General features: G+C 38.0%; 1 protein-coding gene and 1 long non-coding RNA gene across 2 annotated transcripts; one reads left to right on the top strand and one right to left on the bottom strand.

Annotated features, from left to right (window-relative positions):
* Positions 1-1,254: 1,254 nt before the first annotated feature.
* On the bottom strand, positions 1,255-7,264 carry LOC307138295. The gene is made up of 6 exons (XR_013818010.1): positions 7,136-7,264; positions 6,380-6,664; positions 5,906-6,007; positions 5,670-5,723; positions 5,322-5,401; positions 1,255-2,765 (listed from the first exon to the last, which is right to left on the bottom strand). It is a non-coding gene; the product is annotated as an uncharacterized lncRNA (long non-coding RNA).
* Positions 7,265-11,176: 3,912 nt separating this feature from the next.
* LOC307138293 (uncharacterized protein) lies at positions 11,177-23,309 on the top strand. Its single transcript, XM_079836523.1, has 3 exons — positions 11,177-11,433; positions 17,723-18,919; positions 21,335-23,309. The coding sequence occupies exons 2-3, from the start codon at positions 17,731-17,733 to the stop codon at positions 22,510-22,512; spliced, it is 2,367 nt and encodes a 788-aa protein (XP_079692649.1). The 5' UTR covers positions 11,177-11,433; positions 17,723-17,730; the 3' UTR covers positions 22,513-23,309.
* The last annotated feature ends 585 nt before the right edge of the window (positions 23,310-23,894 follow it).

Genomic DNA, 23,894 nt, shown 5'->3' with positions numbered 1-23,894 from the left:
AGAACTGACCTAATCTATCTGCGTCCGCGGCAAACACTTGCGTGTCAGGGTTTGAAAGCGCGTCTCATGTATGAAAATTATCTGTACACATGACGGGCGGCAATAATATCGCAAGAAAAGCCTGACGTGTACTGACAACTGCATTATTTAACCGTATTTTCTTCAATACAATGTTAAAGCAAGTGTCAAGTGAGTTTCATTCATAATGTTTACTTCATGTAATATGACAGTTCATACTGGAGTGAAGCCGTTCTCATCGTGTGATTGGGGGAAACATTTCTGAGGGCGTGGTGAGCTCATGCTAGGGGCGCGGATAGAGAGCCGTTGGAGGTACCATCCTACGTCACGATGTACCACAACGTCCAATAGGAAAATTCAACTGCAGTAGCCACCGTTCAACCTTAAGAGGGCAGCACTTTGGCGGTTTTACACCATATTTTATAGAATTAAAACACTTTATACTCAAATGTCAAAACATTTACTCGAATCAATGAACAGCATTAATAAAGCCCCATTATTACAGATCATTAACTAAAAAAAGTTGGTTTAGGGTTTAGTTACCCTTTAATGTCGAGCCCTGGCCTACAGTACCGTTAGCTAGCTGTCGGCTAGCTTGTCAATAGTCCCTCCCATTCATTCAAGCTGTATAGTATTACAGTCGAAATTCACAAATTCTACAATTCGAAATTCAAGTGAAATTCACCTGGTCGTTATCTAAGGGATTATGTCAGCCAAATACAGGATATTTACCATTCATAGATATGTGCCAAATGTCCGTCAGATTTCGCGCTCCTAACTCTTCTTCTTCTGTTTGTTTTTTCTTAACTCACTGACGGTGCACGAGCTACTAAAGGTATAGGGAAAACATGACATGGATTTCAGGAGAAATAGCCCAGATAGCACACGTACGTTGGGCATCGCGAGTGCTCTCCGGCCGATGTGTGGACGATGCAAATCCTGGCCGCTCTACATGGGCTTTCTAGGACCTTTATTCATTTAGGCTGAATCTTTCTGGATACACCCAGATAGCACTGGCATAGAATCAACGTTAGGCTACTCACGGCATCAAAGACCAACAGACACGCCATTCAAAACTAACTTAAATCTACGCAGATGTTTTGCTTACCTTATGCTGAAACGCGTTGATTTGGTTAAAGTTGTATACAGTTAACACATTTTCTGTTTTAAAAATCTCAAATACTTAATACTAATAAGACAAATTAGCCTGTTTACGTAATAATCACACATCACATTCAGTTAAAATTGTTTTAATATTTACAAAGCAGTTACAGATAGAATATATGTTTAAAGCATAAACCATCTATACAATCTTCAATATGACTAATAGAAAAAGGCATTTACATTCAAATACACAAAGAGGTAAAATAAAGACTAATATCAACAGTCTCAAGTTAAAAAATTAAAAGCAATACTTACTCAAGAATACAGCTGATCATGTTGTTTTGTACCAAATCTCTTATTTTTATTGGAGCACATCACAAAAGGAGATGTATGGCAGAACCTAATGAGACTGACGGCCTTAGTCACAAATCACAGGTTTGTTTCTAAAGGTGACTGAGACTAAGTGACTCTCCTTTTGTGTTCCACAAAATAAGTGCATATGGGTGAGTAGATAGTTTATAAAGAAATCTTACCCTTTGCAATTAGTGTACAAATCAGCAAATGTAAACTCCTTAGGTGAAAAAGGTGACAAAGATGTAACCCACAATTTCAATAGCATAGAGAAATATTTTTAATTACTTTAAAAATAAAATGCATATTATGGGCCAAAAAAGAGGTTTAACCCACACAGTCATTAATAAGCTAGATGTGGTTCAGCATTGGTAAATTGTAAAAAATTTAATCAGAATATCGACTCAAATTATGCCTGTGCTGTATAATATCTAGTATTATTGTAGCAAAACTAAGCACCTGTGACAGTGGAGTTTGTAGAGAATATTTCAGAAAAGTCACAAGAACATGTATTAGGATTTGTAAACTTTTTTGAGGATTTGAGATTTTTTTATATCGTTCAAATAAAGTTGAATGAAAAACAACAAAAATATCCCTTTATAACAGTGACATGTTTATCACTGGATAGAGCATGTGTGTGAGTGTCACATACTGATATGTCATATCATAACAAATATTATGTGAGATCTCGCATATCAGTTAACAAATTAAATTTGTCCACGACTTCATACTTTTGATGCAGGTGTGCAGCAACTGCAGAATAAAGGTGCGGTCACACTAACTTTACATTCCATTGACAAGAAATGTTTGTAGTAAAGTTGAGAAGATATATTTTGAAAATACTATTTGTTAAATGTTGAATTCATGTTTATAAAAAGACTGGAGAGTGATGTCATATCATGACTGTTACAGTGTCAAAGTTGTTTGTCCGCAGCTTAAATGTGAGCATATGAATTTCTTAATTTGTGATTTGAAGAATATGACTTGTGCACCACCAGAAAAGAATTTGAAAAGGTTTAACTGTTGTGTTGTTTGTAAGAGAGAACCGTTTGCAACTTCTAAAAAACACCTTTTCTCTCTGACTTTAAGTGTGTACTGATGTGTGTCTATTCTTACAACTACAAATCCCACTGTCACAGGTGCTCAGTTTTGCTATAATGATGCCCTCACAGAACATGATAGTAATCAGCAATCCAGCAATCAGAGGTCAGTGTGGTGGACTGTTGGTACATCTGTCCAGGCCAACATCTGATGTCTTCATTCCTTCAACTGCATGGGCATTCCCAGAGAACCTGTAATAAAAATAGTACAGTTCAAAATCCATCATACATACTCATTACAAAGTATCGCATTTGGTAACATAAATTATCATTCCAGGTTCAATGTAACTTTGGCTCAATAGACAATATTTGCAGCATAATATTACACAAAATAAACTTTAATAAACGTTTTGACTTGCACTCTATTTTCTATTATACTAATATTCCTTTAATATGGCATTTTGTGGGAAGCCCAGTGACCTTGTCGCATTTTCTTCTATATGTAATTTTTATACAAAATTAACGATCAATGTAAAATATAAGGAATTCATGCATTTACAAACCTCATTTGTTAAATATTAGGGATGCCAAAATTCTAAACACAATATTGATTACGACATATGATACGTTTCAGTAAGTGTTAATGTATCCTCAATATACCTTAAGATATTAATTCATGTTTATTCTTTAGAAAAACATGATCACTAGCGCGATGCGTGGCCGCTCCTGTACAGTGATCAGTCACGCCACATTAAAGAGCGTCAAAACAGCATTTATCATTTGAATTTCGTGATAAAATGGATTTAATATGTTTGTGTGGGAATGTAGTTAACATGACATTATTTTATATAGAAGGCATGGCAAAATTAAACAGTTAAATCTGATACAATTTTCTTTATTAGGCATGACTGTCTAGTAGGAATGACACAATTTGCTTAGTAGTCTTGACTAAATGAATTTAAAGGGTTCAACAAATTAAAATTAGCCCATGATTTACTCTCCCTCAAGTCATCCTAGGTGTGTATGACATTCTTCTTTCAGACGAACACAATCTGAGTTATATTGAAAAAGTCCTGGCTCTTCCAAGCTTTATAATCCATCATCATAAAAGTGCATCCATCCATCCACCATAAAAGTGCATCTATCCATCATAAAAGTGCATCTATCCACCATAAAAGTGCATCCATCCATCCACCATAAAAGTGCATCTATCCACCATAAAAGTGCATCTATCCACCATAAAAGTGCATCCATCCATCATAAAAGTGCATCTGTCTATCATAAAAGTGCATCTGTCTATCATAAAAGTGCTCCAAGCGGCTCTGGAGGGTTAATAAAGGTGTTAATAAACGTGAAGTTGCACGTTTGTGTAAGAAACATATCCATACTTAAAACTTTATAGACTAAAATAACTAGCTTCCGGCGGTCAGCAAGTCGAGTTACGGTGAAAGAGTAACCCTTGACGCATGCGTAATGACAAACACAGAAGTGCGGAGGATAGAGCAAAACAAAACACCGGTCATGAATTAGAGTCTAAAACGAGAATTTTTAAAGAGAAAAGGCGGAGGATTTCGATATAAGAGAGCCCCTCTTCTCTTATATCGAAATCCTCCGCCTTTTCTCTTTAAAAATTCTCGTTTTAGACTCTAATTCATGACCGGTGTTTTGTTTTGCTTTATCCTCCGCACTTCTGTGTTTGTTGTCCAGCACTCTCAGCGAGAGGCGTCAAAGCTTGAGATGCTCCTGTACATCGCGTCATGGGTTACTCTTTTGTGTAAGTCAGCTAGTGTACAGCTGATTGCCGGAAGCTAGTTATTTTAGTCTATAAAGTTTTAAATATGGATATGTACGTTTATGATGGACAGATGCACTTTTATGATGGATAGATGCACTTTTATGATGGACAGATGCACTTTTATGAAGGACAGATGCACTTTTATGATGGACAGATGCTCTTTATGATGGACAGATGCACTTTTATGATGGACGGATGCACTTTTATGATGGATAGATGCACTTTTATGATGGACAGATGCACGTTTATGATGGATAGATGCACTTTTATGATGGATAGATGCACGTTTATGATGGATGGATGCACGTTTATGATGGATAGATGCACGTTTATGATGGATAGATGCACTTTTATGATGGATAGATGCACGTTTATGATGGATAGATGCACGTTTATGATGGATAGATGCACTTTTATGATGGATAGATGCACGTTTATGATGGATAGATGCACTTTTATGATGGATAGATGCACGTTTATGATGGATGGATGCACGTTTATGATGGATAGATGCACGTTTATGATGGATAGATGCACTTTTATGATGGATAGATGCACGTTTATGATGGATAGATGCACGTTTATGATGGATAGATGCACTTTTATGGACTTCAAAACAGAAACATCCTTTCACTGCCATTTTAATGCTTGGAAGAGCCAGGACATTTATTAATTTAACTCAGATTGTATTTGTCTGAAAGAAGAATGTCATATACTAGGATGACTTTAGGGAGAGTAAATCATGGGTTAATTTTCATTTTTGTGTGAACTAACCCTTTAAGTTCATACAACAAGATTACAACAAATCATTTCAAACAAGATTTTGTTGGAAAAATTTAATTAAATTGCGTGGAAAAGTTTTCCTTAATTTAAGTTTGTTCAATAGTGTTTTTTGAGTGTATTTTCCAGGCTAATAATGCAACATTAAACCTATCCAAATAGATGAATACAGATTGAAGCCTGTTGTGTTCAGTCTTTTGATCTGGGACAGTGGCAGCTATTGGGAAACTCACCATCTTCATGTACCAAGAGTAGAGCATCAAGGCCTTGTCCTGAAGAATCTCAGCACCAAACGCTGGACATTATATCTCATCTGGTAACAAGAGCACAGCCATAACTGGAAGAACTCTAATGAAATCTTTACCCTGATATTGTATTGGTGATATACTTCAAACATTTTATAGCTAAGAGTATGAGCAGTGAGTAAGCTGACCAGATTTAAGTGAAAAATCACTTACATGCCTAAAGTTAGCATTTAAAGTATTTACTAAAAAGTATTTAAGAATATATAGAGAGAAAATATATGAATGACTAATATATGAAACTTTTGAACAGTAGTGTATGTTTGAGGTTTTGCTTACTAGACATCTGGAGATTTTCTTCCACAGGAGTGCAGCCCATCAGGGTGGAAGCATCTAGAAACATAAACAATTTACCACAGAGCCTATATAATGTCAGGTTTATTAGAAGGAAACAAGCTAGAGCAGAGGTGAAATGCAGATAAGAGAAAGTAGAATATACAGAGTATACATAGAATCATTTCTTAACAGAATTTGTTTTAGGCTTACTTGATTTTACATTGCTCAGTGTTACTTACGTTTGGATGTCAGAACCTTGCAAATTGTAAAAGAAAATAACATGCATGGTGAAATAGATAATATATTTGTGGGGTAACACTTTAGTATGGGAAACATATTCGCTGTTAAAGGGATAGTTCACCCAAAAATGAAAATTCTGTCATCATTTACTCACCCTCAGGTTGTTCCAAACCTGTATGAGTTTCTCTGTTCTGCTAAACACAAAAGAAGATATTTTGAAGAATGTTTGTATCCAAGCAGATAGAGCAACCATTGACTACCATAGTAGGGGAAAAAAATACTATGGTAGTCAATGGTTGCTCTATCTGCTTTATTACAAACATTCTTCAAAATATCTTCCTTTGTGTTCAGCAGAACAGAGAAACTCATACAGGTTTGGAACAACCTGAGGGTGAGTAAATGATGACAATTTTCATTTTTGGGTGAACTATCCCTTTAAGGTTCTTTAACTTTGCCTCAAATTCTTAATGTACTGCTTAATAGATAGTAAGGTAACATTAGTTGTTTAAGTTTAGGTATCAGGTAGGATTTAGGGATGTTGCAGAATAAGGTCATGCAGGTCAGGAATTAATATGTGCTTTATAATACTAATAAACAGCAAATATGCAAGCTAAGAATTGTTCCCCTTATTAAAGTGTTACTTTTGTACAATACGAATGTAGTTATTTAATGAGCTCCTTCACCTGAGTTTCCTACTTCTCTGCCAGCAGCCCATGGGTCCTCCTTTGCCTCCGTTGTTGTAGAATTATATATTTTTCCTGAAATTACAGAACATTTTTTTTCTTTTTGTTATTAAATAATTAAACATTAAATGTAATCGCTATAATTTATTTACCATGAAAGATAATTTCGTTTCATTTTCACGCTGATTATCCCTGTAAGGGATGCCATTAACATAACTTATAGTAAGTTAGTTTAACGTTAAATAAATTAGCTCACATCCAATTACCCATTGACAGATTGCCAGCAAAACCTAACAAAACTATCAAAGCCTCTCTTCTGCACATAAAGACGTGATTAGGAAGACAAACTTTCATAAGAGTTAACGTTAAGTAAGTTATAACGTTAGCCTATTAGCAAACCTGTTGTGAGATGCTAACAGACTTTTTCAAAGATACTGAACTATTTCAATAAAGTAAATATTCGACAGAAGCGTGTCAATTACAGGTAAGAAACGTGTCAGGAACAGTTTTATATTATGTGTGTGTGATTTTAGGGACTAAACTCACCTGAAAGCAGAGAAAACAACAGTGAGAGCGTGTCCGTCCGTTACTGTGGTGTTGTTGCTGCCAGTGCGACTCGGCCCGTTTCCATGGTCACGATGAACGGACAAGCGCAAACAGATAAGCGCGGCATCGGCCTCCAGTAGTGTGCCGACCCAAAGCCGACGAGCTGGACATAAAGCGCTATTCGCCTATGCCTGGCCGATACTTATTAGATGTTATAGATAGGAGGCCGACGTCCCACTCTGCGGCCGACGTCGGCCAGACGTACGTGTGCTATCTGGGAGGTTTTGTTAGTGTATAGTGTAAGGCCAGTCGAATGGATTTGGGAAATGCATCTGCCGGGATTTTATATTTTCGGAGCTGGAAAGAAAGACGTATTTGCAATCACATCGATATTGCCCGCATAATCATGATACAGTATGATCAAATATTGGGGGGGGGGGGGGGACAAATTGTCCTTCTTTGAATATAGGGGGGGACGTGTCCCCGTGTCCCCCTGTCCCCCCATAGAATTACGCCTATGCGACATGGCGAAGGACTTATATGTTCTCAGACCAGGGGATTCAGTCTTGTTAAAGCTTGATGATGAATTAAGATGGAAAATATGGAAAGGACCTGTTACGGTACTTAAATACCCCTTTTCCACCAAAGCAGAGCCAGAGCTAGATCGGAGCCAGAGCCTAGTTTCAAATCGGTTCTTTGTGTTTCCACACACAAAGCCCCAGCTCCGAGCCAGGAAAAGTGGTTCTTAAGTAGCACCAAAACATTGCTGGGCTAGAACAGGGCTAGAAGTAAGAACCGATTACGTCAGGCGCTGGGGGCGGGGTCAACAAGACCAACACAAACTTGAGATCCGCCATGTTTGAAATAGCAGCTAATGGAGCTAACAGCTGCTGCTCGTTTGTAATCTCCGTCTATACAAATTACGGCAAACTACATGAATGCGTTGGATTCGCTGTGTTTGTGTTTGCGTTGTGTTTTGATGCCGATGTAGGATCGTAAAGCCATGTGAATGAATAGTAACGCAACGTTTGCATTGTTGATGGAAGGCTTGTTCGCAGCGGTGCTGTGCAGAGACCGATCGCCGTATGATTACGAGTCCAGCGAGAGCATATGACTCCTTATGCTTTTGATTCACATGCGTTTTTTTTTATATCATACGTGCATCGGTCTGCGCAGTGACGATGCATCTCGAACAAGCCTGGTGTGTGTGTGTTTCCCGCTGCCCAGGGTTGCCAGGTTTTCACAACAAACCCGCCCAATTGCTACTCAAAACAAGCCCAATCGCGATTCCAGGGGGGGATTCCCCAGTAAAAATCACATTTGGGGGTAAAATATGTGTTTTTTGGCACTAAAATTCGCATTCCCGGGGCTAAATATCACATAATTGGGGTCGCTTCATCCCGCGGACATGAAAAAACAGCCCGCGGCAAAACCACAGACTTGGCAACATTGCCGCTGCCTCGCTAGCGTTGCTGAGAGAGATAAGGCGTATACAGTGACGTAAGACATGGCTCTGTTGTGGCTCTCAGCCCGTGGAAAAGCAAACCGGTTCTTAGAAGGCTCCTCAGTCGAACCAACTATGAACTGGGACTAGCTCTGGCTCTGAATTAGCTCTAGCACTGCCTTGGTGGAAAAGGGGTAATAGAGAGTACTCCAAGATCATACAAGGTCTTCAGCGAAAAGGAGGGAGAGAAAAGGAGAAATAGCAGGCATCTATGGAAGGCCGTTTCAGCATAAAAACGTTCCAGATTTACTCGTCGTAATTATATTTTTACTAGTAACAATTCAATTAAAGAGCTCTACAATTCAATTCTTACTAGTAACAATTACAATTAGAGAGCTCTATAATTCAATTATTACTAGTAACAATTATGATTAGAGAGCTCTCTAATTGAATTATAGAGCTCTGCAATTGTATTCTTACTAGTAACAACTGAATTGTAGAGCTCTATAATTCAGTTTTTACTATGGAAGGCCGTTTCAGCATAAAAACGTTCCAGCGTTACTCGTCGTAATTGTATTTTTACTAGTGACAATTAAATTAAAGAGCTCTACAATTCAATTCTTACTAGTAACAATTACAATTAGAGAGCTCTGCAATTGCATTTTTACTAGTAAGAATTGAATTAGAGAGCTCTCTAATTCAATTGTTACTAGTAAGAATTCCAATTAGAGAGCTCTCTAATCAAATTATTACTAGTAACAATTGAATTAGAGAGCTCTCTAATTCAATTCTTACTAGTAAAAATGCAATTGCAGAGCTCTCTAATTGTAATTGTTACTAGTAAGAATTGAATTGTAGAGCTCTCTAATTGGAATTCTTACTAGTAACAATTCAATTGTAGAGCTCTCTAATTAAAAATGAATGGAAGTCAATGGAGACATACGACTAGTAAAAATTCATTTGTAGAGCTCTCTAATTAGAATTGTTACTAGTAAGAATTGAATTAGAGAGCTCTGTAATTGGAATTGTTACTAGTAAGAATTGAATTAGAGAGCTCTGTATTGGAATTGTTACTAGTAAGAACTGAATTAGAGAGCTCTCTAATCATAATTGTTACTAGTAATAATTGAATTATAGAGCTCTCTAATTGTAATTGTTACTAGTAATAATTGAATTGTAGAACTCTTTAATTGAATTGTTACTAGTAAAAATATAATTACGACGAGTAACGCTGGAACGTTTTTATGCTGAAACGGCCTTCCATAGGCATCTCCAGCTGCTGCCAGATGGAGTTTCGGGAATTACTGAAAAGACAGGAGAATTCAAAACAGTCACCATTAAAAGCGCAACTTCATGTGGACTCTGATTTACCTGAAGGGATGGTTGCTAGGAAACCTAACATCACTAGATCAGACAGAGTAAGCAAACCTGTTGAGAAACTGGACTTATAAAAGAAAGAAAATGATAACTTACTGTCAGTAAGAAACATCATTGAGTTATGTGACCAGGCTTGGTTATAACTGAATAACAATGAATATCCTGAAATGTGAATATGATGAATTCAGAAACAGTGTTGTGTGACGGCATTGAAAAGACTTATGTTTGACTTAAAGAAAAACATGTTCTGGTGAGTTCTAGAAGGTTAAATACATTGCCTTTGTTATGGAGAGAATTTATCATATCAATTTATGTTATAATCATAACGTAAATAGTGTACATTTAACCTGTTTAAAGTGTTTGACTTAAAGGGGGAGGTGTTTAGGGTATTACATGAAAGATGTACACTATCCAGCCCACTAGGGGGACTCGGGGTTCTGTACAACAGTGAGAGGGTGTTCCTGATGAAACGTGTTGTTCCATGGCTCTTCAATAAACAAGATTATGCCTCCTTGCAAATGCAGACACTATGTCCAACTAAAACGTCTACTAATGCATAAAACTGATCAGAGATCAGGTAAAACCCATCGCGGTCTCACTCACGCTAATTTGTCTTGCTGATAAGTAGGCTATAAAATAGTGAAATTACAAGGAGAAATAGGCGACATAAGTGTCAAGAAGTCGGACAGTCGAAATATTGATATTAGCTCACTGGAAAATGTGTAACGGACACTTTGCAAGTGGAAACGGGTAACCTAAATAAAGTTATCTTATATAAAAGTTATATAAAGTTATATAAAATTCACAGAGTAAATAATAGCCTATCCTTTGAAGCACAGACACTACCAAATAAAAATCCAAGTAATATCATAAACTGCATAGTGTTAATGAAAACTTCCCAAAACACACTTTATTCGGAGCCTATACAGTTTGGTGCACTGAAAATGGTGTCCGTTGTATGTCAGTTTTTCTTTTTTCTGTCATTTTATCTGGCCAACAACACAAAGCAGTAGTTGTTCTCTCCCATCGAACTTGTGTGTAGGTCAGGTGCGTGGTGGACCGAATCACTTTGAGGCAAGTGAGGGGGGACTCTAAATGTTTCTACACTTAAAACGCATTTTTTTACGTTTTTGTTTTTACTGTTTTACTGTTTAAGTATGTTTCATTATATTATTTATAATACACAATGTATTTTTAATTATTTGAATTATATTTTTAAGGGAGACAACCCTCAGATGGGACAAAAGCCACCCCCCACCTACATTAGACACATCTAAAATGACTTGTAGAAAGAAAGCAGAAGAAAGCAGTACTCGGAAATCGAAACTGTAACGGCAACAGCCGTATCTGGGCGGCCGTTTTAATTTTTCATATTTGATTTTCAGTTTCTGTCTGTAGAACTTTTACAGCGTTTTCTTAAGCCTCTCCTGTAACTGAAGACAGTGTGTGTCACTACTGCTGGAACCAAACCGTTAAAGTAAGTAGGCTATGCTATAATTATTTTATTTTGTTGAGTTAGGCTACTTTATAAGTCGCCAAAAATACTGGATCTTTACACATTACATTTATGCTGCTGAAGCTAATTATCAATTGTCTGTTTCCTTAATGTATGTTTTATGAATCATGGTTAATTTATTACTATGACATGCAGGGCAGAAGGTTACATAAAAGGTTAAAGGGGTGGTTGATCAGCTTTTTTCGAAGGCTTGATTGTGTTTATGGGGTGCAGTCTAAGGTGTTCATGCTCAGGGGCGTAGCCAGAATATTTTTCAGGAGTGGCCAGGTAAGACCCAGTGATTTTATTGGGATGGCCACATTTTTTTTTTTACCACTGACTGTGACATGCTGTACCAAAGCAAATTCTACTGAAATTATAAATCACAAACAAAAATAATTTAAAATTGTCAATTTATTTACAATGTCATACAAAATAAGGGAAATATGTATGCTGATAATTTTAGGGGAAAAAAGACAAAGCTTACCCGCGTTTCTTTTATTCACTTAGGGAGAAATCATGAGACTTGAATGTTAAGAGCCTGAAAATAACCTAAATGTCTGATCATGTTTTCATTCAAATATGAGGATTATTCCCTCAGTAATGTAGCTTCTGTAAGCTTTTATGTCAAGAAAAGTCTAGGCGTCCTTTCAAAAAGAACAGTTATTTCAGAACATTTGTGATTGTAAAGAGTAGTTTTTTTTATTCAAATTAATCTGCAATAAACTGGTCATTATAATGCATATACAGTTACTGAAAAACTATAGCAACTATTTACAGAATTTGCAAAGTGTAAAAACTAATTTAGTTGATAAGAAGTGTCAGTCATAGTCAGCACGCTCCATTGCGTGTGTGCGCAAAACTGGCAGACGAGTGAGCACAAGCAATATTGATTCCATGCTTACAAATATTGCACAAGTTGATGCCTTTTGATTGGTTGCTAGGCCATCAAACACATTTTACCCCCGAACGCAATTTTTACAGAGGAACCCACTCCCCCTGTTTTGGGCTAGTTTTGAGTAGCAATTGAGCAATTTTTTGTGAAAAACCTGGCAACCCTGAGTACTGCGGTTATTTTGTTCATGTTTAAATAGCGAGTGTTTTAGTATTTCATTTAACCCTTTCCTCTCTGGCGTATTTATTGCAAAAACAAGTTCAGAACATGAATATTGAGTGTTTAGCTTTCAAATGATGCATAGTTGATTGAATATTTTGTATAAAACAAAAGTAAATAGAGACACTGATAACGGTTTATTTATTATTTTTTTACTTGCGTTTCCCCTATTCAAATCCATTCATGCAGCAGCTCTTCTGCCGCTCAGTCACGGGCTGAGGGGGCGTGTTCCGGCGGGAAAGTGACGGCGATGCATACCCTCTATTGTAGCCTACGCAAAAATTTGTTTCTGCTAAGGAAACATTCGCATTACCACAACTTTAACAAACTTTTCGGAAAACTTCGGTAAATAACGTTGACTTTCCTAACCTGATCATCACCGTATCCGAGCGTTGCTCGGCTTGTGCTGAACTTGAAATATTACCGCTGGCTTCTACCCTTTACACACGGAGGTCTGTGCACAAACCACAGAGCCAAACCACTTCACCAGAAACCCCGCCCTACAGCTTATTTCATTAGTTAAGGTTACAGTGACAGGTAGGTTTAGGGATCAGTGTTTGGTCAGTACTGTGATTTGACATGACCAATAAAATCGTAAATCATCGAGCTGTTCAGAGTAGCGCAGAACAGTGTCAGAGCGGCAAAGTAAAAGTCACCTCTTTCTCATTGTCAAAAGTGCTTTTCAGCTTGCACATCAGGGGTGGCCAAAGGGGTGGCCAAGCTTCAAACAGGGGTGGCACTGGCCACCCATGGCCACCCCTTAGCTACGCCCCTGCTCATGCTTCTCATGTGTCCCTTCTCGAAAAACGGCTGGATAGCTTCCTGGTTCTAATATGAAGCCCCTCTCTCAGAAATACACAATGGGCTCAGATTGGTTAGCTGGCCCAGTGTGTTGTGATCATAGACTGTTATATGAGGTGTGTTCGACATCGGCTGCGGCTGGATGCAACTGATCGGCGAGAGTAGCCGCGTGCAGGCGGGGAGGAGCTGCAAACACAGACGTGAAGTCGGACACTTTCTGCTTCCCGCAGTGACGCTCGCGCTGTGTTTGCAAACTTTATCAGCTGAAGTGAAATAAATGCAATATTTGGCAATACACAGATGTTTCAGAGACATTATTGTCATGTAATACTTTATGCACTGCTTAATACAGCGTGTGTTTGTACAAGGATAAAGTTCAACATAAGCCTACACTATCAATGAAGTGGGGTCTATGTTTTTAATCAGTTATATTTTGATAAACATGACAATATAACATCGCGACTACATGAAAGGAGGTTTTACTGTTATAAAAAACAGATTTGTGCGCATTAGTGGAGCTAAAGGTTTTAGAATAAACACGAAACACACGTGATCGCTGTCATGCGGTGAATCTGGCCAATCGTGGAACGGCTGTGTCGTCATCAGAGCCCCTGCAGCCTCGAGCAGTCGCTCTCGAGAAACTGCACCGACTGTATTCGCCGGCTGCTCTCGAATTGCTCTCGCGGCACTTTGTTGACATACGTCACTGTCACGTGGCGTCGGCGCTGCCTCAAGTCGGACAAAATTTCTAACCGGCATGCACTGCTTCAAGTCAGCCGCCGATCGTTCTGCGCATCGCTGGGTGAAGTCGAACAAGCCCCTAGATCAGGGGTGGGCAATTCCAGTCCTCGAGGGCCACTGCCCTGCAGAGTTTAGCTCCAACCATGATAAAACTCACCTGCCTGTAGCCTTCTAGTAATCCTGAAGACATTGATTAGCTGGTTCAGGTGTGTTTGATTAGGGTTGGAGCTAAACTCTGCAGGGCAGTGGCCCTCGAGGACTGGAATTGCCCACCCCTGCTCTAGATGAAGTGTCCGTGACGTCACCTGTAGATTTCTGAAGAGAATTTTTGAAGCTGCCATCTTGGCAGCGCGTCACTCCCTAACTGAAAATGGGCAAAGAGGCATGACATGGGTGGAGCTGAGGTGACGTGATGATGACTTACAGACAGCAGACAAAAGGCAATCCACCCATCTCTCAAAGTGGCCACACCCTTAATTATGCAACATTTTAAGGCTTTATATAATGTAAACGAATGAGTTATTAAAAAAATCACCCTGCTCACAGTTGTCATGAAGAGCAAAATTAGATATATAGACTAAAACCACAATTTGTGCCAGGCTGTAAGGTTTTTTTTTCCCGCTGTACAGTTGGGTATTTTAACATGAATCTCAGTGAGATTCTGCTCCCTTTTGGAGCCTGTCTCTAGCGGCCAGTCGATGAATTGCAGTTTAAGGGCGTTTTCACACCTACCTTGTTTGGTCCGGATTTTCGGACTTTTCAGTTTGGTCCAAATCAAAATTGCAGGTGTGAAACTTCCCCCGTACCACGGTCCAGACCAAACAGACGAAATTTGGTCCGACGAAAAGAGGTAGTCTCGGTCCGGATCAAACTGAACAAAGGTTCGGTTCGTTTCTAGTGTGAAAGCATTTTCTGTATGGTTCGTACTTTCAGACCATTTACAGGAAGTTCCTGTTTATGTTTAAATATTATAATGTTATTTTTAAATTCAATCTAGGCTACATTGATTATGAAAAGTGAAAATATGCGCAATATGTCAGAAGACAAAGTCAGAAATAATTTTGAACTAAATTTTGTATGATTTTGCTTAGAAAGCATTTCTTTAATGGGAATTTCGTTTTGTATAAATTGTATCTTAATTTTAATCAACGTTTAATCAGATAAATGCCTGGATTTAATAAATAAGAAGCAAATAGTCTATAGCAGACAATAATCGCGGGAGCGATCACATGTTTTACACATGAACTGGAGCGGGTCTCAAATAAACCGAAACTCAGCAGGCTACTTGCCTCACAAACATGCCTCACAAACATATGTGTATATAAAGCTTGAAATGTCCACTTTTAAACGTAACGAATAAAAAATAGTCAAGCAATGCGCACTGTTCAATAGTGGCAACGATATGCGTCCGTTCATTCATTCTTGTCAAAGACGCTGACGTCAGATGCACGTCCGTTTACAAACCAATCAATGTCCAGATGCAGCCCACTTAGATGATGACGAGTGGACGCAAGTGCGTCATGTAAAGTTCTTTAGTCCGCTCGCATAACTGCAATGTGAAACTAAACCAAAACTAACCGAATGTGTAAAATGTATCAAAACATGAACTTCGATTCGGACCTTGGTGCGGACTTTCAGGTGTGAAAACGCCCTAAGTCACTTCCGTATGGCTTCAAGATAAACTGGAGAATTGGTTTGTGATTAACTAACCGCCTAGTGCACGTTGTCTGGAAACGTTGCACCCCTTACCATTACGGTTAGTTGCATATGCTCATGTGTATTGTAATAAACAATGGCTTCAATATTGCCTTATCAATTTGAGCCCGAATCAGACCCAGCGAATATTATTGAAGAGGATCGAGCAGAACCTGTGCAAGAACAGCTGTTACATGACGTTTTAGAATGGTATGTTTTTTGGTTTGTAGTTTTCTCATACTTTTAGATACACTGTTATTTGTAAATGCTTGAAGGGATTATTTGGATTACAGACTGCGGATCTATAGTGATCGCTACTGACTGTAGAGCACCATTAGTTTTGGCCTTATAGAACGAGTGCAGCCAAATATCTGTCGCCAGAACTATGAGCACATTACGAAGACTTTACTACAGTAAAGAACCATGTTTACACAGAAGAACCATGTTTAGTGTGCCTATAGCCAAATGAGCATCTGGGTAAACACTATAAAAGCTCTAATCAAAGAATAATTTACACTGATCACATAAACGCCAACAAACACCAACATTCAAAGTTCGCTGGTGGGATTAAAAAGAAGTTTGTTACTCGCATCTGAACAGCTAAAGGCTGTCTACACTGGACGCGACAAGTGCCTGTTGCAAAGCATATTTGTCCATCATGTCGGTACGTCATAAAGCTAATCACATCTACCGATAGGGATATGATGTCTATCACAGCATATATATATTCCGGTAAGCTCCTTCAGTGCTTTATATCAGCAGCTATCGCGTTTCTCCAGAGCTCATTTACCCTCCTCCATCCCCAGCTTCTCCCCTCGTCCAGTCAGGATTTGGTATTCTGATTCCCCTTGAATCAGACTAAATTCCCAAATTATTTTGTACATTTCAAATTTACATTAAGGATATCTGCAGTACATCATGTTGGTTCTGATCTGTTTACCCCAGGGCCGGATTGGGACTCGTTTTCAGCCCTGGAGTTTCATGCCTTAGACCGGCCCACTTTAGTTCACGACTGACTATATTAAAATAATGTAATTAAGACCTCAGAATATAAGTCTGCAATAGGCGCACTGTTCTCTACAGCCTTGTAATTCTTTGTATTTTTTAAAAACATAATTTCCAATTCAGTGCAAAAACAGTAGCCTAAGTTTTGCTTCACAGTGAAGATTTATTAGAACAGTAAATAACAGGACAGTATCAGAATCTATTTTCTTTAAGAATTAGTATTCATAAATATCCAAACATTGAAATGAAGAAAAAAAAAATCTAACAAAAATAAATATATAAAAAATAAAGATTAAAATAAAATGTATTGCACTTTCTAATGACAGTAGCATCTCTTTTTCAAGGAAACAGATGCTTTACAACTTCAAATATTTTTCACAAATATGAGAACATTAGTTAAAGAATTAAACAAGTATTTCACTGTTATCTAAAAAATAATTGTTTTAGCTTGTTTTAAGCAAAATAATAATACTTTTTAGGGTGTTTTTTTTTCTCTCCAGAAAACAAGACATGCCATTTCACTTGTCTAGTAAATGTATCTTGAATTAAGAATAATTTATATATTTGAACTGGAAACAAGTAAGAAAAGCATTTTTTCAGTGATAATGTTTGCTTATTCACACACTATGGTACAATAACAGCTTACCTGTCTTTCACAGTGAGAGCATAAGTCTCTTCACAACTGGGTCCTGGCTCTCTTTCTGACACTAAATGAAATTTGTTACATTTATTTCTCACCACAAATATACCCATGCGACTTATGACTGGTTTTGTGGTCCAGGGTCACATTTATTAAAACAAAGTACTTTGTGTTAAATGTGAATCACATAACTGAAACTATTCGATGATCATTGTAATAACATGAATTAATATTTAGGCTTCAAGAATATGCTTCTATGTACTTACTTTTTACAGTTTAAAACATGGAAACTCAAGACCCTGCTGTTGTTGAGGCAGTAAAGGCATCAGGCGAGTCCACCCTGGAAAAGGCAACAGCAAAAGCTAAAAAAACATTTGATCAGTTGTTAAATGTCTCACTTAACATTGCTGTGACTGGAAAGACAGGATCTGGGAAATCCTCCTTTGTAAATGCACTCAGAGGTGTAAGTGAAGATGAGGATGGAGCAGCACCTACTGGAGTCACAGAAACTACAATGGAGGTCACCATGTATGAGCATCCTACAATGCCAAATGTGAAGATCTGGGACCTGCCTGGAATAGGAAGTCCAAACTTCAAAGCAGATAAATACCTTAAAGATGTCAAATTTAAGAACTATGATTTCTTCATTGTCCTTAACTCAGAAAGGTTCATGCAGAATGACATCATGCTGGCTAAAGAAATAAAAAAACAGAAGAAAAACTTTTACTTTGTTCGTTCCAAGATTGACAATGACATCAGAGCAGAGGAAAAGAAAAAAGGATTTGATGAGCAGAAGGTTCTTTCCACAATAAGAGAGGACTGTCAAAAAAACTTGAAAGAATTGGGAGACCCCAAAGTTTTCTTGATATCGTCTTTTGAACTGGACAAATATGATTTTGAAATGCTTCAAAACACTCTCGAAGAAGAGCTTCCAGAGCATAAGAGATCTGCTCTTCTACAAGCCTGGCCAGTGTGCTCCGCAGCATCTCTTGAGAAGAAGATCAAGATGTTTGAAGGCATGATCTGGGCTGCATCTCTTGCCTCTGCTGGTATAGCAGTGATCCCTGTGCCTGGTCTATCAGTAGCATGTGATGTAGGCATAGTGTTGCTTTTCTTCACAAGGTGCTACTATGCATTTGGTTTGGATGATGGATCACTTTCAAGGCTTTCGCAAAAATTAAACAAGCCCTTGCTGGAACATCTGGCCAAATCAAAGTTTGCTTCTGCCATCCGTGAGAAAACAGTGGCCAGGATACAAGTCTCTGCTTCACTTGCAACACTTTCTACTGTTGAATATTTTGCAAGCCTCCTTCCAGTTGTGGGCAGTGCTGCTGCTGCAGGAATATCATTCGGTACTACTTACTACCTCTTGAGAGAAGGATTAAATGAATTGGCAAATATTGCACGAGAAATCAGAAAAGAGGCGGAGCTGGACACTATGATGGCGTCAGCATCTGCGAACTCAGACATGTGTAAGCACCAAACTTTTATACTCCGAGTATTAGGACATGATTGGTTAGGTCTGAATGTAATAAGTTATGTATAGCATTGAATCTTCCTGGCAGAACTTACACTAGAGCTTTCATTTCACAATTTGTGAATGTCACATAATAATGTATTTGTTATTGAATAATCAAATCTCATACAATAAAAAATAAAAATATGTTCATATACCTTTTCGTAATAAATGTTTGCAAATGTAGTTTAACTGTACGTCCAATGTTTTAAAGGGCACCTATTATGCAAAATTCACTTTTACATGGTATTTGAACATAAATGTTGGCAGTGTGTGTACACAACCACCCTATAATGGTAAAAATCCACCCACTTCTTTTTTTAAATCCCCATAAATCACAAGCAGTGTCTCAGACAGTGTTGGGCACGTTACTTTAAAAAAGTAATTAGTTATAGTTACTAGTTACTTCTTACAAATAGTAACTGAGTTAGTAACTGAGTTACATCATTATAAAAGTAACTAATTACCAGGGAAAGTAATTACTACTACTACTTTTTTTCAAAATGTTCAAATATGTCAAATAACTTGGATGCCCCCAATATTAGATATGTTAAATGAATGAATTGGACACTAAATAGAATAAATTATTTATAGAAAACATTGTACATTAATGTACACTATTGTAATGTTGCTGTGGGACAATGTGAGAGACACCTATCAAATTCAATGCATTATTGTAAATATTATCATTAGGCCTACTATAGTGTAAATATTGTGTAAATATTATCAGTACTATACTTTCCTTTGGTAGTGGAGCTCACGTTATCACCTGGGTTTTTAGCCACTAATTTTGTGGCATATGATGATGTGAGGTGCTTCAGAATCACTTGCCATCGGCGTGGAGAGACTCTTTCTTCCTGGGCATAAGTTGAACGTTACATAAATATTCTTACCTTTCACCTCAACGAGGGAAAAGTAGCGCTTATACTTCCAGTTTGCGAAAGCTATCTTTGAAGTCGTTGGACCATCGCTGAATGTGCATATGCGTGTGCATCATAGGTGTGTGTGTGTGTGTGTGTGTGTGAACCATAGACCGTGAAAAAAATAGGTGTGAACTCAACCTATCAACTTCAACCTTGTCTCCCACCCACCAATCATCATCAGTTATGTGTACCACCGCACCCACCCCCAACACGCATGGCTGGAGCGCGCGCACACGCACTCACACACACACACACACACACACACACACACACGTTGCAGGTCCGACTGACAGAGAGCCTGTTCGGATGAAAAGCGCTTCAGTGAGCTCAATTATAGTAACGTGACTAACGCCTTATTTTTTTTCCTCAGTAACGCTAACGGCGTTGTAACGGGAGAAACAGTAATTCGTTTGATTACTCGTTACTGAAAAAAATAATTACGTTAGTAACGCCGTTTATCTGTAACGCCGTTATTCCCATCACTGGTCTCAGAACAAGCTGTTTGCAGATTCCTGGCAAAAGGACGTCACATTTCACAGACCCTGCCCATGAGTGTTGATGGACACTGCCGTATTAGCATAGACCTCGCCCTCAGAGAGCTGTACACAGTCCGCTGCATAAGTGCACAGACACAACCAACTGTTTTCATGTGAACTTTGTGTTTCTGACATAACCTTGTGTGCATTTGACAGTTTAATCACAATAACACATGAAAGAGAACTAATCTAGTTTAATAGCCTACTCACGGAACCACCGACATCCAGCTCTCTGTGCGCATGCGTCAAGTGTGTGTGTGTGCTCAAGTTGGGAGCATAGACTGTAAGGTTGAGAGTGAAATGGCTTTAAAACGCATGCAGATGATATTTCATGATGATGAATAACTGCAATGTCACGTGAGCGTGTCTGCCATAGAGATGATAATCAAAGCCAAACATGTTTCAGTTTTTATTTGCGTTCATGAGCTGTGAAGGCTCTGCCCTCTGGGGTGGGGAGCAGCAGCTCATTTGCATTTAAAGGAGACACACACAAAACAGCCCATTTTTCTCAAACCCCAAAATTTTAATTTTCAAAATGATATATTAAATGATCTGTTAGGAATTTTGATCTGAAACTTCACAGACACACTCTCACACCTGAGACTTATATTACATCTTGCAAAAAGGGGCATAATATGTGCCCCTTAATATTTCTAATAATTAAAATATTTTTCAACATTTTCCTGAAGTTATTTATGGAAGCCTCTGTCCTTTTCAGAGTTAAAAAATAAATAAGGAATAAAAACAATCTCAGTTAGGAGATATAAAGATGCATTGTGAAAAATAAAGTTTCAATTACGAACGAAAAAGTTAGATGTGAAATATGTCCATGTTATGACTTTAAATTGAGTTAAACCATGCAATGATAGAAGATTTATACCTTCTATAATATTTTGTTTGTGTGTTTTACAGGTGGCATACTGACAGAAAATTCTTCTTCTGACATGGATTTGTCTGGAGCTTTGCAGAGACTGGGAGAAAATGACTCAAATGCAGCTGTTACAAAGGCTAAAGAACAACTGGACAGTCTTGACAGTGTGACTCTGAATATTGCTGTAACTGGGGAAACAGGAGCAGGAAAATCTGCATTCATTAATGCATTTCGAGGTCTGGGTGACGAAGATGACAATTCTGCACCAACTGGAATAACTGAAACCACAAAACAAATGACCATGTACACCCATCCCACGAAATCAAACATCAAACTGTGGGACCTGCCAGGGACTGGTATGCCAAAATTCAAGGCTAACAAATTCCTCAAAGACGTTCAATTTGAGACATATGATTTATTTATCATCATTTCCTCAGAGAGGTTCAAGGAAAATGATGTATTTTTGGCCAAGGAGATTCAAAAAAAGAAGAAACGTTTTTATTTTGTCCGGACCAAGATTGATAATGACATTCGCTCAGTGGCACAGAAAATAAATTTCAATGAGCAGCAGGTACTTTGCACAATTAGAGAGGACTGCAACAGAAATCTGAAAGAATTGGGAAACCCCAAGGTGTTTCTGATATCCTCTTATGACTTGGGAAAATATGACTTCCAATGTCTGGTAGATACCCTAGAGGTTGACCTTCCAGAACAGAAGCGTCTTGCTCTGGTTCAGTCTTTGCCTGTGTGTTCTCTGGCAATGCTGGAGAAGAAGAAAGAGGCTTTGGAGAAATGTATTTGGCTTGCAGCATTGGCCTCAGGTGTGGGTGCCTTTGTCCCTGTCCCTGTGTTATCGCTGGCCATTGACAAGACGGTATTGGCGAGCTATCTCGTAGGTTGTCATTACTCTTTGGGTTTGAATGAGAAATCACTCATCCAACTGTCAGAGAGAATGGATAAGCCTGTCTCACAGCTGCAATCAGCTATAAGATCTCCTGTAACATTAGCAGTGGTAAACACACTGGGGATTAGGCCTCGTAGATCAATGACAAATCCAGTGAAAAGCTTAGAGGATATCCTAGATGGTAAATTTATTGTAAACTGTTTTCTGAATGCAACTGAGGCCTTCAAAATGACATACACTGTCTTGAGTGGAACTCTAAATGAAATGATAAATGACATGAGACAGGTTCTCCAAGCGGCAGGTTTGGATGAATAAGATCAAGCTGGTACAGCAAAGAGATATTTACTAAAACTGTTTATGTTTAATCAGAACATCAAAACTTAGTTTATTAGCCACAAGTTTACACTGGGGAATTTGCAATGGAGAGTTATTCAGAAAAGGAAAATGGAAATAGAAAGTTATACTGAATATTGTCCAGTAATTTTCTTTATAATTTATCAAGGTGAATGTTAAATGTAATGGAATATAAAATAATATGTTTTTTAACAACAAAATGGGTTAAATGTGTGAAAATATGGGAATCTGGTGGTTTGTGCAAGAAATGTTCTGTCTTATCTTTTTATTGTGCAATTTTGTAAATGAGGACTATTAACTTCACTGAATGTTTAACTTGTTTTATAATGTAGAAGGGCTTTATGCCAAGGGTGAGGATCTCTTTACAGTACCTTCCACAGAACAACAAACTAGTTCTGTATAGATATAGAAATAGTGTTTTAATCAGTGAATTTGTTTTATGCTTATTGTTAATGAAATTAGACTTATGATAATAAAAGGCACAGTGGCTTTTGACTTTCTGGATGGTCTATAGTTGTATGAGGTGGGGATTTGCATTTATCCAAAATGTGTGTGGTTTACTATAAAAAGGGGGCAGAAAGTATGAAATAATAACAATAAAAGAATAAAAAAAATATTTTTATATTAACAAATGTGTTGTGATTGTCATCCATTAGCATTTTTGTTCCATGGTGCTTCACTGTAAAAAGTGTACATGTGCAGTTGTTGCTTTAAGAAGGTGATTCTACCAATAAAATCTAAGTTTGTTTTTCTAACCTACTTCAATCAGTTTTATGTAACATTAAACAAGGGAAGGCTGTTTTAACTTAATTGAGTTACATTGATCCAACATATTCAATAACATAAACTCCTAAATGTTTACCATAACTGAACATTAAACCAACATCTTTCCCTTTACTGAAAAAATAAAATATAACATAAAATAGCACTTGATCCCTACATTTATTCTTAATGTGTTCCTTGCAAAGCATGCTGGGAACTACAGATCCACTGCCCAGGGCTGCATTTCTCAAAAGCATCGTGAGCTATGTTGATCGTTGTGTTGGGGTAACAGTTTAGGACCCAGGACCAGTAGTGAAAAATGAAGACCAAGAGTCAGGGGTGCAATTAATTAAAGAGAAATTTACTGAAGAATAGTTTGCAGTTTCATCAGCAGAAGCCAGTTTCACAAGTTTCACAAGGAGTTTGTAGGCCGCTCTCCCTCTACCCGCTTATCGTGCATGCAATTTATGAACAGTTTTACTGTTTTTAAGGTCTAGCCATGTCATTACTGCAAGGTGGATGATTCTGATTGGCTCAGAGAAAATGAACAGTCATGATAAATTTCCACACATTGTCAGTTA

Source organism: Gobio gobio, assembly GCF_949357685.1.
Source record: "Gobio gobio genome assembly, chromosome: 15".
NCBI classification, from domain to species: domain Eukaryota; kingdom Metazoa; phylum Chordata; class Actinopteri; order Cypriniformes; family Gobionidae; genus Gobio; species Gobio gobio.
The sequence above is the reverse complement of the archived record's forward strand: the minus strand, read 5'-3'. Positions and strand labels throughout refer to the sequence as shown.

Bases quoted from the DNA above. Each gene is read 5' to 3' on its own strand.
- LOC307138293 (XM_079836523.1), top strand. From the start codon at position 17,731: ATGGAAACTCAAGACCCTGCTGTTGTTGAGGCAGTAAAGGCATCAGGC. The intron at 18,920-21,334 runs GTAAGCACCAAA...TGTGTTTTACAG, and splicing joins ATCTGCGAACTCAGACATGT to GTGGCATACTGACAGAAAAT.